The sequence below is a fragment of the Hetaerina americana genome, unplaced genomic scaffold (assembly GCF_022747635.1).
Source record: "Hetaerina americana unplaced genomic scaffold, ioHetAmer1.1.p SCAF_187, whole genome shotgun sequence".
NCBI classification, from domain to species: Eukaryota; Metazoa; Arthropoda; class Insecta; order Odonata; family Calopterygidae; genus Hetaerina; species Hetaerina americana.
The window spans coordinates 306,928-324,382 of record NW_027286749.1 but is presented as its reverse complement, the minus strand read 5'-3'; the positions used below and the strand labels follow the sequence as shown (position 1 = coordinate 324,382).

Here is a 17,455-nt window from a genome sequence, read left to right as displayed (position 1 = left end):
GATACACATGTCGGCAATGAAACTAACATATCTCTTGAGCATTTGAGTTGGGGTGAAGTAACCCTAAGGTCATTCTACAAAATATTTGTATGAAAGTGCTGAAGAGGTGCATGAAAGAGTCCTTGCAGGCACATCGTACAATTCTATTATCTAAGTGCAAAGGTCTTCTTGAATGCATTATCTCAGTCTGTGATGCATTGTGTTCATCTCATGTCTAGGCCATCATCCAACTACGAGCGGTACCCTGTGTTGCCATCACAATCAAAACCTCCATCAGGCGCCAGTGACCCCATCCTCCCGGCAGCTCTAGAGTTCCGTGAGGAGGCCACAGATGCCCTCCTTGATGCCCTGGTGACGTCGCTTGACCCCCAGGCAGCCCCCCACCACTTCCGATTGGCCCCCACCTATGCCCTCTACCTGGCAGCACGCTTCCGTGCATCGACACATTATCGCCCTGAGCTGGCACCCACGGAGAGGGCACATCGCCTCACGGCACTCCTAGCACGCGTTGCAGCCACCATTCGGACAGTGGTCCAGGTGAGACAGCGACTCCCTGTCACTATCACAGGGTGTGTTCGCTCAAGTGTCATGATCATCTTTTTTAAAGTTACCGCAGCAGCAGGGTATATTTACCAAGCTGCAGCAACTCATGATGCTTAGACTACCACTCTATTTACGCAGATAAAATCAAAATGATTTTGACAAACTAATGAATTGCAAGTGAAATACTGGATATGATGGAGTTTTTATTGTTACTTGTGTGGGTGACCTGAAAACTTTCTGTCCTCGACATGAAGATAGGGGTACTCTTCAAGAAAAGTTGGGGAATGTGTTTGTGCTTGCGTTGAAAGGTACTCACCATTATTTCAGCCATTTTGGACGCTCATTTGTTTTGTGATAATTGCATGAATTTTTGTGAAAATGGAAAATAAAAAGGATAAAGCTGTCATTAAATATTCATTAAGGAAAGGCGCTACACTGCTCATTTGTTTTGTGATAATTGCATGAATTTTTGTGAAAATGGAAAATAAATAGGATAAAGCTGTCATTAAATATTCATTTTAGAAAGGCACTACGCCGACATGCATCAATGACAAATTGGATGCTGTGTATGGGTTGGACTTAGCAGCATAATTAACGACCATGAAATGTTATGCAGCTGAATTTGAATGTGGCCGCACCAGCTGGGCTAATGATGACCATCCTGGATGGCCTAAAATTGGCACCACCACCGATTAACATCAAAAAATTTCACCTAATGGTCCTGGAGGACTGTCAATAGCTGATAGGTATATTGAAAGAAAGAGTTTGTCATTCCAGTATTCTGATTGCAGAATTGGACATTGATAAACTAATTGCGGGTTGGGTTCCTCATTAGCTCACTTTGGACCAAAAATGCATTAGATGAATGTTTCCAAGGCTCTGTTGAGGCAGTTTTTGCTAAGAATATCAGGTTGTTTGCATCTCTTCATAACTGTGGATGGAAATTAGATATGCCACTACATTCCTGAGATGGAAAGAGCAGTCCAAGCAGTTGACTGCAAAGGGTGAACCTGCTCCGAAAAAGGTAAATACGGTTCCATCGGCCGGGAAGGTGACCGGGCGACTGTTCTTCAGGATGGTCAGAGAATCGTCTTCATCAATTATCTTCAAAAAGGTGAAGCAACAACGGAAGAATAAATTGAGTAGCTTCAGGCGTGATGTGGTGGAAGTCGAACATAATGAATGACTGATTGAAGCACTTTTCCACTTGATAAAATTTTACGACCAGGTTTCAATGTATTACATCATCATCAGGTAACCAACTGAAGTTGTGTTCAAGCTTATATACATTCCAGAAGGGGTGGAGAGGACGTGGTAGGAAACGAGGGGGGGTGGATAGAGGGGGGGAGAGGAAAGGGGGGGGAAGACAAGGGAGACATTTACAAGAAATAGCGGAAACAGCGTATTGACCATGTTAAAACACACACAGTATATATAGTCTTTAGGGTGTGAAGTGGTCCTATTGGGTGGATGGCGGCAGTCTCCAATAAACCATCGGTGGCCGGGACGAAACCAGTAGACGGGCTGGGTTTGAAGGCCAAGGATTAGGCCCTTCTGGAAGAGTGGTGGTAGAATACCCCCACTTAACTCATACACTGGGGGGGGGGGGAGGAGGAAGCACTCAAGGAAGGAGGCGGTTGTGTTCACGACACATCATACCATTTAGCGAATGCACTCCCGAAGGACAAATTTAGAGTAACTTTTCACACCCCCTTCAACATATCGAAACCCCTCTGTAAATACAAGGATACCATCGACAATACAAGGAAGAGTGGTGTGTGAGTGGAACGAGGAGGGGGGGAGAGGAAAGGGGGGGGGGAAGACAAGGGAGACATTTACAAGAAATAGCGGAAACAGCGTATTGACCATGTTAAAACACACACAGTATATATAGTCTTTAGGGTGTGAAGTGGTCCTATTGGGTGGATGGCGGCAGTCTCCAATAAACCATCGGTGGCCGGGACGAAACCAGTAGACGGGCTGGGTTTGGAGGCCAAGGATTAGGCCCTTCTGGAAGAGTGGTGGTGGAATACCCCCACTTAACCCACACATTGGGGGGGGGGGGAAGGAGGAAGCACTTAAGGAAGGAGGCGGTTGTGTGTCACGTGTGGTCGAAGTTTACTGACGAAAGTTGATGGAAAGGAGGGGGGAGGACAAAGTGAATCGCATGTCATTGAGAAGAGGGGTTTTCTTCTTAACGCGTTGGACAATTTCTAATTGTTCCAATGTGTCTAATTTTCTGCATTTATTTGACATATGAAGAACATTTAATTTAAATTCACAGGTGTGGTTAGTCTCGAGTAAGTGTTTGGCGATCATTGATGTGGTGTTACCTAAGATCGTGCACTTCTCGTGTTCTTTGATTCGGGTGGAGAAATTCCTACCCGTTTGGCCTACATATATGGCATCACACTCGCACTGTATGCCATACACACCACTCTTCCTTGTATTGTCGATGGTATCCTTGTATTTACAGAGGGGTTTCGATATGTTGAAGGGGGTGTGAAAAGTTACTCTAAATTTGTCCTTCGGGAGTGCATTCGCTAAATGGTATGATGTGTCGTGAACACAACCGCCTCCTTCCTTGAGTGCTTCCTCCTCCTCCCCCCCCCCCCCCCAGTGTATGAGTTAAGTGGGGGTATTCTACCACCACTCTTCCAGAAGGGCCTAATCCTTGGCCTTCAAACCCAGCCCGTCTACTGGTTTCGTCCCGGCCACCGATGGTTTATTGGAGACTGCCGCCATCCACCCAATAGGACCACTTCACACCCTAAAGACTATATATACTGTGTGTGTTTTAACATGGTCAATACGCTGTTTCCGCTATTTCTTGTAAATGTCTCCCTTGTCTTCCCCCCCCCTTTCCTCTCCCCCCCTCTATCCACCCCCCCTCGTTTCCTACCACGTCCTCTCCACCCCTTCTGGAATGTATATAAGCTTGAACACAACTTAAGTTGGTTACCTGATGATGATGTAATACATTGAAACCTGGTCGTAAAATTTTATCAAGTGGAAAAGTGCTTCAATCAGTTATTCAACAATGGAAGAGTGTTATCCGTCATTACTTGACAAGCTGAATGCAGACATTGCAAAAAACCGACTTCATTTGAAGGAGACAAAATTCTTTTCCATCTAGATAATGCACCAACTTCCACTTTGATGGTCACCATGACTAAAATTCACAAAGTGCCTTCTGAATGGGTTGACCACTGAGCATGTTCAGCAGATGTGGCCCTCGGCAACCTTTTCCTGTTTCCTTAACATGAAGTTTCACTTGGAGGACAGAGATTTTCATTGGACGAGGAGGTTATTATATACGTAAAAACCGACTCGTATATTGCCGGGCAAGACATCAGCTAATATTTAGAAGCTTAAAAATGTCAGAGCACCACTATTAAAAGTATATTGGATTGGAAGACAACTGTGTTGAAGTATGAATTCAAAGAAAAAAAAAGTCTTGTTCATTTGTTAGGTAGGAAACCTTTCAGACTATCCACGTCTGATCAAAAGTAGTTTTTGCTGGCCAATGAAAATGATTGTAAAGTATTATTGACTTCTAAATCTTCTTTGCACCACATAAACACATTTTGCTCCTCACTGCTTACTTGATAAATTGTCCAAAATGTTCATTTTTCATTCCAACTTCTGACCTGCTTACCCAGGATTCCTCCTTCTTTATTGGCCCTCTGCATCCTGTACCTCTCAATAGTATGTAGGAATAATACAATGGACTAGTAGACCAGTATACTATAATATAATTGACTAGTAGAGTACTACCATTTGGTACATCGCCGGAACTGCTGAAAAGATTGGTAAGCTCCTACGGAAGCATAATGTAGTTACTAGGTTCTCCGCAATGAGAAAAAGCAGCGGTATCATCCCTAAGCCTAAGGACCAGACGCCCGATCTCATGTACCAAGGAGTAAATGAGATCAAGTGTGCATGTGGAGAATTGTACATCATCGTCAGTCAAACAGGAAGGTCCACTGGATGCAGAATCAGGAGCACCTAAGGGCAAGGGACGGATAAGAAACAGTTCCCGCTCACGGCGATTTCGAAAATGAGTGGACGGAACCAGGACACACAATTGAGTTTGACCAAACAAAAGTTCTGGCAAGAAGGGAAAAAAATCCCTATTTCTTGAGACTCATAGGAGAAGCGGTAGAAATAATGACAAATCTGAAGAATTTCAACCGTGAGGATGGCTACACCCTGGCTTTGACATGGAAAAGGGTAATCCCACCTTACCGCCAAGAAATAGCCAATCGGAGCATTCCGGGCCAGCCAGCATCTCTGATATATAGCGGCCAAAATGCCAGAAAGATCACTTGGACCTGAAGATGCCTCCAGAACTGGGGGCATAACTGTTGTCCAACAAGCCAGCCATCGGGTAATTCCCTGAAGTGGCATGTAACCTTCAAATACTGCCTTCATTTTTGCTGGAAGGTTCTGCCCTGTCTTCACTATTCACAGTTTCTGAATTGTCAGAGTTACCAGTGTCATTCCTCACTGTAATCGCTAGCACTGTTTCCTCAATGTTATCACTAATATTGGTGTCACTGTCAAAAAGAAACTTTTCTACATCATCATCCCTAGTAAAAATCTTGCCCTTTTTGCTGGCATTTGCTTTGAGGGAGCGTGAGTGTACACAACCTCGAACGTGAGCCTCCATGGCTGTGAGGGTTGGAACACTGGCTGCAAACTAATGTGTGTTATCAGAAGCCCCCAACTTCATTCAGTAATTCTATCATCTTTGTTGATGTAGCAGCAAATAGGAAAAGATGAAAGGCAACTTTGGTGTGGCAGCAGAAAAGGTTGTATTAGCTTTGGCATAGTAGCAAGTTCACTGAAGATGAAGACATTGGGTAGCTTTCATTTAGGTTTGGCGGATGGTCTTCATCAAGTATTCAAAATGAAATACTGCTTCTTTTATCCTATGTTGGCTATGAACTGGTGCCTCAAAAACACCTAATCAAATAGGAGAGAAGGATGGATAGAGAAAGGAGACAAAAGAAGGCAGTGCTGAATGTGCATTGGGTTTACCATAAACTAATGATGGCACGATCATCAAAGCACTTCAAAACCATTGAGTATATACAAGAATAAAATATGAATAGCAATATGATAACAACATTGGAATATGTACTAGGAGAATATTAAAGCAATAAAGACCATAAATATGAATCTATCTGACATTTATGCTCCAAAAGAAGGATGGAAAAAAAATTAAAATATATGAGACTGGTGAGTCGCTGTCTTTGTTAGCAAGGGCCAATTTTGAGCGGATGGTGAATAGCCGTCTTTGTAAGCCATTGGATTAATAGTGTGTCATTGCAATTGCTTTTTGTTTATACGAATGAGAAGCAAACTGTCAACATCGTTGAGAATGCTTAACTGTAACACCTAGATATTCTTTTCACTCTCCTTAAAGCATCTTATTTCCTCAATTTTGTCAAGTAATAATATTAATAATTGTTCTCGAAGAAAATGCAAATTGTTGATCCCGACCAATTGTTGAGTTACGTACTCAGCAGTGTCACTCACACCTTTTTCCTGAATTTCTGTGATTTCACTTTTAATTTCTTTAGTTATTTTTTATTTTTATTCTCTTGTGGCTCTCTTCTCATGGTTTTTTTATTCAAGCAATTTTTAAACTATGTACAAAATATTATAAAACTTATCACCAACAATATGTCTGAACACGAGTATGGAAAGATGTGTGATCACTATGGATACTAAGACACTAACGGAATGAGTGCTAGCAACAAACAGAAGTAGCAGGTGCGCAATGATTCTGGGAATTCCCCCCTCCGTGTAACTCATTATGAGAACAATCGCTCGTTAAGGAAGTCATTATCAGAAACAACAATCGGGCTTGTTATGTGATGTTCCACTGTATTCGTGTGAAAATCATGGTGATTGGGAATTGCATTAAATTCTGCAATATGTGACTTCGTGGAGCATCGCTAATCTGAAAAATGTTTTTGGGATGGAAAACTGTTGATGTCATCCTAAAAGATATTTATTAAGGAGACAGTTTGAATGACTTATTTCATATTCATAAGAAAAAAAGTAAAAGAACACTGGAAGAGTGCATTTACTGCTTGAAATCTACATTTTCTACAGACATCAAAAAATTAACTAATCTCTACCAGAAACTGTTCCACTAGCCAATTGCCTTGCTCATGCCTAGTCATGGATTAGTATGAGGGAGAGTGTCTTCCAGTTTGCAATGAAATGATCGACAAGTTTTCAATGATATGATTTTCATTTCCACAAATTGAATGTTGTAAACTTTCTTGAAAGTCCTTCTCTTTTTGTCAACTGTGGAGCACCACCATCAGCTGGGCAAGGAGCAAGCAGATTTTTCTCAAAATCCAAACTCGACACTTTCTTTGTGTTCTGGGATTTCCTGGTTTCCCATGCCGATAAGCTCTTGGCTTGTCATCTGGTGTGTCTCCCTGAGGCTGAACTGCCAGAGTTGACGCAGCACTCCTGCCAGAGGCAGGACTAGAACCTGCAACCTTTGGATTAGCAGGCTAGGATTACAATACCTGCGTGACTTCACTGTCGCTTTAGTATTGATGTAAAAAGAAACTGTATAGTCCATTTGGACTGAATGTTAAAAAGCATTGGTGGCAATTATTTCTAAATTTCGTTAAATGAAATATTAGCTATCAAGTAATCCCATGTTTTATCAACTATGGCTATTCTTAGTAATTTTAAAATTTAATTATTTGGGTATTTGAAGAATGACCTTGAAAATACTTGTATTATGCATAGGTATACTAATTAAAGCATTTTCATAAAGGTTTACATCCTACACATATGTATAATACCTGTGGACAAATTGGACTCTTCATTAGATCTCCAGTTGAGCATCCTTGAACAGTCCTAATAATTCACAGACAGTATTTGGACTCATCAGCGGGATGGGAGACACCTGCCAGCCTTACAATGTCTTTTGGGAGTAGTTCTGGGGGTGCAAACGGACTGTATATGCTGGCATGTGGGATGCATTTTCTCCCCCTCAAAATTTTGGATAAAATATATGGTCATCAAAATTATGAGTTGAACGTTGTGCGTAAAACTTCTGGTTTATATGAACATACATTTAAGCATTCTTCTGCTTGCTGTCTTTTAGTGAAAGAGTGATTTTGAATTAATCATTCCCTAATTTTTTTCTGTTCTGTATAAATGAAGAGTTGCTTGGTATCCTTTTTGCTTAATTCTAAAAGTGGGTGCTCGCAAGTAAAATTAGTTAATATCCACTGTTATCTAAATTTATGATTTCTCCAATATTTGCATGCATGTGTTATTTGATTAGGTCAAAGCTGAGGTAATAATTTGTTCCATTCGAATGTGAATGATGCAACTCCCAACTTTAAACTATATTACCTTTTGTTGTGTGCTGGCAATAAATTTGCATTCTTCATTACTGTTGCAGTTTTAGTGCAGAACTATCGGCCATATCTGACTCTTATGGGTGGCTTTATCAATCGAAATTGGGAGAAGGGGGGGAAAAAGTAGTCAGACTGGCTCTTGCCACTTGGCCATGAGCCTTGCCCATGCACACTCGAGGATAATCGCAATCATCACATTCGTACATCTATGAAAACTTAGAAAGAGAAGTGTGTTACTTTATTTCCAAAAATCAAAATGCATTTCCAAGTGTAACATTGTTTTACATGTCATCACAAGTGATTATTATGTTGAGATTTTGTGGAAAGGCATGGCTAAAAAAAATGCAAACTCTGCTCTGCAAATTATATTAAAGATAAGAGTGATTAAACATGTCGAATAATGTAGAAATGGCAGCAGAGAGGATCCTTTTATCATTGCCAGCTGAAAAGATGAAGAGAACTGGATGAAGACAGGAAGAGGACCAACAAAAAGCTGTTTGTGGTAAATACAACCGGAACAATGGAATTGAAAAATGCCCAATGCTCGAAGAAGAATTAAAAGAAAATGAGAAGATCTTTAACTTTTGCAAATGGGGAACGTGGATGAGGTGCCACTGACATGTATATTAGGCCACAAAAGATTGGAATTTTCTATTTGTACAAAACAGCTATTCAACAAGCAAGAGTGATTGCTATGAACAGAGACGCTGCCTATTTTACAGGATTGACATCATGGTGAGCCAGATTAATGTGGAGAAATGACCTTCATAGTAGGATTAAAGCTAAAATACACAATAATTGCCATCAGAGCATGGGGAAAGATTTTTGAGTGGTATAAATTTGTCATCAATGCAAGAATAAGGGAAAAATTTTGAAATTTAACTAATAGGATACATGAATGAATAGAAGATGAATTTCTGGGTTTTGAGATAGGTGATGGAAGGCACAATGTTCCCTAGTTGCATTTACTGGTTATAAATCACTATAAAATTTCTACCATAAATCATTATGACAATTGGAGAAAAATGTGATTCTTTTCTTAAAAACATACATAAAAAATGGGTTGTGTCTAGTACACTTGCCGAAATGCTATTTTAAATTTGATACAACCATCATACCTTCCATGTCCTTCTTAATTGGAACAACACAAAGTGTTCATGTGACGTTGTCTTTTTGTCATCTCTCCCAAATAAATAAATGAGATGTAATTGATTTAAAATATTATCATGTTCATGAAGAAAATGTTTCCCAAATGAGAATTTGGAAGAAGAGCACATTTACTACTTGAGGATATTATGTGTTTGGAGTTAAATTGACTTTTACTTGGTTGAGATTTGTAGAATGAGCCCAGTGATGCTAAAAACATTTCTTTTGTTTTACAAATCAGGAGAGGTATGGAGATGCTGAATCACTAGCATTTTGGATGGCCAATGCCTCAGAGCTCCTCCACTTCCTCAAGTCTGATCGGCACATCTCTGCATTCTCCATCGATGGCCAGGACATCCTCGCTGAAGCGGTGCAGATTGCTTTTAGGTTGGTGCCCTAGGTCATCGCTCTCAATTCTTCAATGGGGCATCAATGACTTAAAATCGTAATGCTGTTGAAGCAAGTCATGCTTGAACAAGCCCATTTATTGTAAGGAAGAAATTTGCTTGCATTTGAGCATTTTAAATTTTTTCAGGAATCTTGTTCTGTGTCTTCAAGCTGACCTTGGTTTAGTGATGCCAAACTTCCTTGCTGACCGTGATGATGACAGAAACGAAGAGGAATCTGCTGGTTCAGTATGTTTAGTATTTTTCATGCAATATATATATGTATATATATGTAAATATTATATGTGCAAGTACTGTTGTACTCTTGAACTTCATATTAATAACTATCCATCAACAAAAATTGATGTAATTGAGTAAAGTTTAAGACAATGATATGAACTTAATGTTGAAAATGAATCTAAAAAGTGTTTTAAAATAGTCACTGAAAAATAATTTGTGAAAATGGAATAACATGATCACTGTAAGCTAAAAACCCTTAAATGATTTTATTATTATTAGGCTACCATTTAAGGTAGCTTTTGGATATTTACACAAACCAACCAGTAAAACATTATTTAAATGTATCACTGTTTGGTTGGAATTACTGGTTTAAACAATGTATTACTGGTTGTTTTGTGTGAATAAATAATAATGCTGTTGTTAATAATTATTATAATAATACTGTTGTGTGTTTTTTCTGTTGCCTCATCTATAGCTGTATAATGTGGCACCCTGCACCATGTAAACCTCTCTTCAATGCCACCTATTTTCTCAGTCCCTTCATTCTGTCCAACACATCAATCCTTCCCCTTCCATGCTTGTCGAACAATGTACCCTCTCTTTGTCAATGTCGTCAGGATTCAACCGCCTATCAATAGCCTATGCATCCACTTCTCTTGCCTCCATTGGCTGTCTCCCAAAAACCTTCTCTCCTCCTGTGTTGCACCTAGTATTTCCTCATTTGTTTTCCTTTCTGTTCGCTTCACCTTTTCAATCCTTCATCACCCCCACATCTCAAAAACGTCCGATCTTTACCTATCACCTTGCTTCAATGAAAATATTTCCATGCTGCAAATATCTCAACTCTAAATCAAAGTTTTGCTTTTCTTCTCCCAAATCCTTTACCGACAGTTTATGTCATAAACACACTGTTTCTTGGGATCTTGTCATTCTAACTTCATATTTCCATGCTATATTTGTCTTTTTCAACCCAAAATACTTCCAAGATAGATAGATGAATGGTTCCTCTGACTGATGTCCTCCGATTTCAATATTTATCTTGGCATTCCTTTTTTTTTCAAAAATCTTATTATAGAGTGGGCAATGAGCATAATTCGTTCTGGAATATCTCACATGAAGCGGAACACTTGTCAAGCTGGACAATTTTTCTGATATAAATAATGTGCAATATGGTGATGCATTCCATGTGGAAAAAAGTTAGTTAAGCTGAATGTTTGTTGAAATAAAATTATGTGTATATTGTTTAGGATTGTGAATTATTCACCTTTTCTTCTGCAGTGGAATGAACCTACCTGCAATGTGAATTCGATTTGTGGAAAACAAAAAGGAATCAAAATATGAGGCATGCTCATAAAGTAAGGGCCGTTTGGTCAGAGGAAAAAATATACTGATATGAAACCCATTTTATTGGCACTTTTAGTCAGCTACCAACCTACCCCACTTCTCGACATAATCGCCGTTCACTTCTAAGCATTTTTCATGCTGCTGCACCAGCTTCTTTAACCCCTCTGGGCCTAGAAGCTCGCCGCCTGAGAGTTGAACCAATTGACTACGCCGTTCTTGAGTTCGTTCGTCTTTGGTTTTGAAATGTTGTCCACTGAGCCACTGTTTCAAGTGCAAGAAGAGGAAGTAGTCGCTAGGTGCAAGGTTAGGTGCGGTGGGGGGCCCAAAAACTCTCGTCCACTGGACATTCTTTGCTCTTTGTGGTGCTAGGTGAGTATTTTCGGTGCCCACCTGCACACAATTTGTGGTATCAGAGGATTTCTGTGACAATATTGTTGACAAAAGTGCGTCCAAGTTGAGGAAAATGTTCAGCCAGGCCATTAATCGTCAATCTACGATCACATTGCAGTTTTTGTTTTACTTACGAAACAATTTCATCGGTCAGAATACTGGGCCTGCCACTTTACTCTTCGTCAAGGATGTTTCTTTGTCCATTTTTAAAATCACAGCACCATTGTTTAACCTTTCCTTCAGTCATAACTGTAGGTCCATAAACTAGAACTGTGTTCTGAAGCGGCAATATTTAAATTTAAGCAAACGACCCTGACTTTATGAATATGCCTCGTAATTAGTTAACAATTAATGATATAATCCTTTTTCTTTTTTACTACAAAGTTCTCTCCAGACATTCACTTTTTCTGGCAATTAAATATTTAGTGAAAATGTGGCAAAGCATTAACTTTAAATAGATTTGTAGCACACATAGTCACTGCCTTAATAAGTTGATGCCTCTCTTCAGACGATGCACCTGTTTTCCATGCCCCCACAATGTGTGCTATGGCGGGCACATTCTTGCATGTCTGGCACAGTTATTGGTATGATTCAAAGTGAAATTGTCTGCTTCACCGCATAAAGTTTCGGGTGGTCATGTGAATACCTCGCAAGAGCCAATGCCACTTTGTGTTCATAGGTGCATCACTCTTACTTCACTCTCTTTACAGCTCGATTTTACTCATAATATATATACTCATATATTTAAAAATAGATATTATGTTTAAATGCAGATTACAAGTTAGTCAACGCTAAGAAACTAATATGAAGGGTGAGAATTTAAGTGTAAAAATAATATTTTGTGCTACAAAATTCTCAAAATTTGTGTGTGTATTATCAGTGGGTGGTTCTGTAGTAGATATCTGTTGTTGGCATTTCATGCAGTTTTGTTAATTTAGGGATTTTGAGAGTCTCAAAGAATCACTAAGTTATTTCAGCCAGAAACCGTGATCGTGGGATAACATAGGGAATAATATCCTCAATAATGGAATGCATCAATTTCAGTGCACATAGGTGGATGACTCTGTCAAATTTACTGCCGCAGCATCATCCACAGTTCTTTGAGTACTCAGTGCTGCTAAAACATATACAGTAGATTCTTGTTGTCACATTTTGAAGGGAGCTGGAATTTTGAACTTACTGATCGGTTGATTGTGTATACCAAAGCTGACCTTTAAGTGAATAACAAATTTTATATGGGTAGCATATTTAAGGGTATGAAATTAATCACATAATTATTAATTACTGTTCATTCCATCACTTTTTGGTGATATCACATGGTGAAACCTTTCATTTCATCATTTATTCTAATGAACATCCACAGTACATACATATATTGTAATGAGGTCTAACAATGGTTTTCACTGCTCAAGAATCATGTATGTTTATGATTGAAATCATTCCAATATTTTCTCTTCATTCCTGCAGGTGTTGCAGGTGTTGGCATCAGCGATGGCTCTATTGCGCCGATGTCGCGTGAATGCCGCTCTGACAATCCAACTTTTCTCTCAGCTCTTCCACTATGTGAATGTGTGGACATTTAACAGAGTGGTTGCCTCTGCCGTGGCATCTAGCGCCAACAATGCAATGCACCATTCTCACCACGTGCACCACGTCCACCTCTCGCCAAGGGCCCCCTCTTACTGCAGCCGTGAGTGGGGCTTGCGGCTTGGTGCGCGGCTGGCCCGAGTGGAGGCGTGGGCCGAGAGGCAGGGGCTGGAGCTGGCCGCCGACTGTCACTTGTCTCGCATCACCCAGGTGGCTCACCTTCTGCAGGCAAGTGCATTTCTGTGGAAGCGACACACCAGCCTGGGCAGTAGACACTTTGGGTGGTCATTTTAAGGGGTCTATGATTGTACTTATACTCCTGATTGCATGCACTCAGACTCAAGTTTCCATTAATCACTGTTTTTCTGCCAAATGAAGGTGGCCAGATAGTAACTACTTGTTACTTTGATTCTCTCATTGCTAAGATCTGAACTTGTCATTTGAACTTAACAAGTCATTACTCAGACCTGAATCTTTTACTTCAATCTATGTCTTTCTGAAAGAAAACAAATCAACATGAATGGCTGTGATTAACAAAATTATGCACATAAAAATCAATTAATATGCAGATTAAATTTTATCCAGATGTCATGGTTATTTCTTAGTAATAATTAAAATTTAACAATACCTCCTAGGTAGATATATAAAACTGTATATACTGGAGGAAGCTGAGATAAAAGTTGCCAATTTCTTAGGTACATGGGGGGGCCCATAAGTACCCAGCCTGAACTAGAGAATGCGGTAGTTGTTAGTAAAAATATCACTGTATTAGAAAGTAGACAACCTATATTCTTCAAGTTTGAAGACACCACACTGTTTAGTATTTGTTTGGCAGCCATCAATAGTTAAGATTTTCAGTGAATTTGTGAAAATGGAGAAAATTGGTCATTGTTATGTGATACAATACTTTTATTTGAAAGGCCTTAGCCCAACCAATATCAAAGCTGAACTGGATTCTACACTGGGTGAGTCTGTTCCTTCATTTACAAGAGTAAAATATTATATAGCGGAGTTCAAATGAGGCCATATGAGCTGCCAAGGTGGGCATCACATTGATCGACCAAATGAGGCGACGACTCCAGAAATGGTGAAGAAAATCCACAAAGTGATACTGGATGATCGTTGACTGAAAGCGTGTGAGCTAGCAAATATAGTTGGCATTTCAAAAAGTGCGGTACATCACATATTAACTGAAAATGTGGACACGAGGAAACTGTGTGCAAGATGGGTGCAGTGTTTGCTCACGCTCAAGCAAAACCAGTGCCCTGAAGATGTTTCAATTGTGTTTAGCAAAGTTTCACAGCAATGAAGTTAAAGGTTTGCGTCGTTTCATGGACATGAATGAAACATGGGTCCATTACTTCACACGCAAGACAAAAGATCAATCAAAACAATGGATTCAGAAGGGAGAACCGCCTCCAAAGAAGGTGAAGACCGTTTCATCTGCAGGCAAGGTCATGGCGTCGGTTTTTTGGGATGCGCGTGCGATAATTTTCATCGACTATTTTGAAAAAGGAAAAACTATCAACGGCGAGTATTATGCAAACTTATTGCAACGTTTGAGCGAAGAAATCAAGCCGCATTTGGCTAAGAAGAAAGTGTTCTGTCATCAAGACAATGCACCAGCTTACAAATCCGTATTGCAATAGCCAAAATTCATGAATTAAAGTTTGAATTGCTACCTAATGCACCCTATTCGCCAGATTTAGTTCCCTCGGATTATTTTTTGTTCGCAACCTTGACCTGCAAAAACTGGCTCGGTGGTCAAAAATATTCCCTCCGTGAAGAAGTGATGTTGGCAATTAATGGCTATTTTGAGGAGTAAGGCAGTTCTTATTATAAAAATTGTATCGAATCTATTGGAAATCGCTGGGCAAAGTGTATAGAGCTGAAAGGAAATTATGTTGAAAAATAGATACATTTTTCTCCAAAATTTTTGTTTTTTCTTTGTTGGGTCGGGTACTTTTAAGATCGCCCTCGTAATTAGAGTAAATCCTCTCTAACATCAACCATATGGAGGCAGAGGTTTTCCAAATCAAGCCCAATTTGTATAAACAGGGGATTTGATGTAAGTAACCCAATGGACTATTTTTACCCCTATTGTGTGATTACTTTATCCACGATGACTCAGTGATTTTCTGTGGTGAATGGGAAGCTTTGAGTATAAAAAAATGATGTATAATTTTGAGGAAATCCTATTTGAATAAAATACTTAGCAGAATATCCTCTGAAATTAGCTCAGCTAAGCTTAAGTCAATTCTATCAACAGTGATTGTGTTATTGGCTAATTTATCAATGTGTAATGAGTTAAGAATTGACCTAAAGGAAAAGTAACAATCACTATTAGAAAAAATAAAATTGTTTTTAAACCACACTTGAGTAAATTATTTTAAGATATATACATGCATGTGGACTTTCTACATTCCATCCCTGGAATATGATGCACTTGGATGTTCAGATATATGAGAGAAAGTGGGAAATGTTTTGAAAAAGCCACTTATTGTGCAAATTACAATGTCCTGTGTAGTTCTCAAATGTTCATAATGTTGTTGCATATCTGTGTCCAGCCGCTATAAAATTTTTGATAATATACCATCTCTCCCAGACGTTAGCAATTTTAAGTGATTTTTCAGCAGGCTCTTCTTCAGATTCCAAAGGTGCAATGCCTACTGCCGAAACACTATCGTCTATTGAAATGTAATGAAATAATTGACTTTGTCAATTGACATAATAATTGACTATCGTCTAATTTTCCTTCTGTTAATGTTGGTAAACCTGGATTGACCATGGATTACTTTGTGTAGAAGGGAGTCTGGATGAGAGAGGTATTAATTTCTCATGGGAATGTCTTCAGGGATTCAGGGTCGTTGAAGATGTGCTGGTCTGGAAGGTGAAGAGGGAGTGCAGGATTGACTGTTTAGTGTAGAGAGGATGAAAGTTATTGAAATGAAGATGCAGTTGTTTGTTTGTGCATTTGATATGAACTGAGGTGTTGAATTTGTTGTTGAGGAATGAATTAGGGCATCTAGAAATGTGATTTGAATGGATGGAAGTGAAGGAAGCTAGGGATATGCTGTATAGAGGGAAGAGATAAAAGGTTGGAGGGAGTCCATGCCATGTTGCCAAATGAGAAAGATATTGTTGACATATCTGAGCCAAAGTGAGGGTTTCATGGTGTGATGGGAGAGAGGATCTTGTTCAAGGAGGCCATAGGAGAGACAGGTATATGATGGAATGAACGTACCTCCCAAGGCACAACCTTTGATCTGAATGTAATGGTTAATGTTGAATGTGAAAGAATTGCATGTGAGAATGAATTAAGTAGGTTGTGTTGGGAAATCTGTGCTGGGAATGGTGGAGTGGGGCATTTGTGAAGGAAGTGTTGGAGAGACCTTCATGGATGTTTAGAGGAAGGTCACATCAATCAAGTGGCCATAATTATGCGTGTATTTAAAGATGTGTGTCCATTGGAGAGTTATGTTTGTTGGCTGACTACCATGTTCATCCCCTTGTCCAAACCCTGCTGTTGTGCATAAAAGACACAATTTCCTAAAAAAAACTTAATTTATCTCTTTGCCCTAGAATACTCTATGGGGAAAGGAGACAAGACTTCTCATTAGGATGAAATGTAATCGTATAATACACCAATGAAAAATATTCTCAAGTCATAGTTCTTGCCTTAACATCCTTCTTAATTTAACTTGTGACCTTAATTTAATGAATGTTTTCAAATTTTGTTGGAATGAGCTGGGGAAATAATCCTCCCTTATGCTCAGCAAGGCTGATTTACAAATTCACTTCAGCTGGGACTGAGTGAAAATGAGCTAATGGCATTCAGTTGTCCGAGAGGGTTTCTTCCTCTTTGGCCTGTTGAGGTAATTGGCAGCAAGTAAGCCTTAGGATCGTTGATAGTGGAACAGAACACCTGCCTTGCTGGAGAAGAGACTTCATAACAGTGTATGGTGAAAAGTGCCAAATGATTCTTAATTTAGGCGGATTTCATCCATCCTATCCTCTCTCTTCTTAATTTAATCTGTCCTTTGATGGCGGAACAGTTGTCTCAAATGGATCTCTGCGTGCACAGATGTGTGGCATGCTTAAGCCAAGGCTGGTGTTCAAAACTTTATTCATATATTCTTGGGTGGACCTAGTGCTTGACAAATTGATTAATATTGTTGGTGCTATCTTCTTTCCTTCCAGGCTCCCAAGTACAATGCCGAGGATTTGTGTGCAATCAACTCGGCCTGCTTCAAGCTGAACTCTCTGCAGCTGAGGGTTCTCCTCACCAATTACCAGCATGCTCCTGACGAACGCAGAATCCCCATGGACCTTGTGGAAAATGTTGTCAGGGTCAGTGCCTAGTCCTTCTCCTCCCTCCTGCCTTTTCACTCCGTCAGATGTGGATCGGTGGTGCTC

The 17,455-nt window shown here is 39.7% G+C and overlaps 1 protein-coding gene across 4 annotated transcripts in view; it reads left to right on the top strand.

Moving 5' to 3' along the window:
* LOC139687257 (afadin-like) overlaps nt 1-17,455 on the top strand; it is a 266,733-nt gene that overhangs the window by 142,763 nt on the left and 106,515 nt on the right. For all 4 annotated transcript variants that reach the window (XM_071584395.1, XM_071584394.1, XM_071584393.1 and 1 more), the window contains 5 exons: nt 219-537; nt 9,334-9,479; nt 9,628-9,727; nt 12,920-13,267; nt 17,240-17,389. In XM_071584395.1, coding sequence (XP_071440496.1) covers nt 219-537; nt 9,334-9,479; nt 9,628-9,727; nt 12,920-13,267; nt 17,240-17,389 — 1,063 coding nt within the window. The remainder of the gene's footprint in view (nt 1-218; nt 538-9,333; nt 9,480-9,627; nt 9,728-12,919; nt 13,268-17,239; nt 17,390-17,455) is intronic.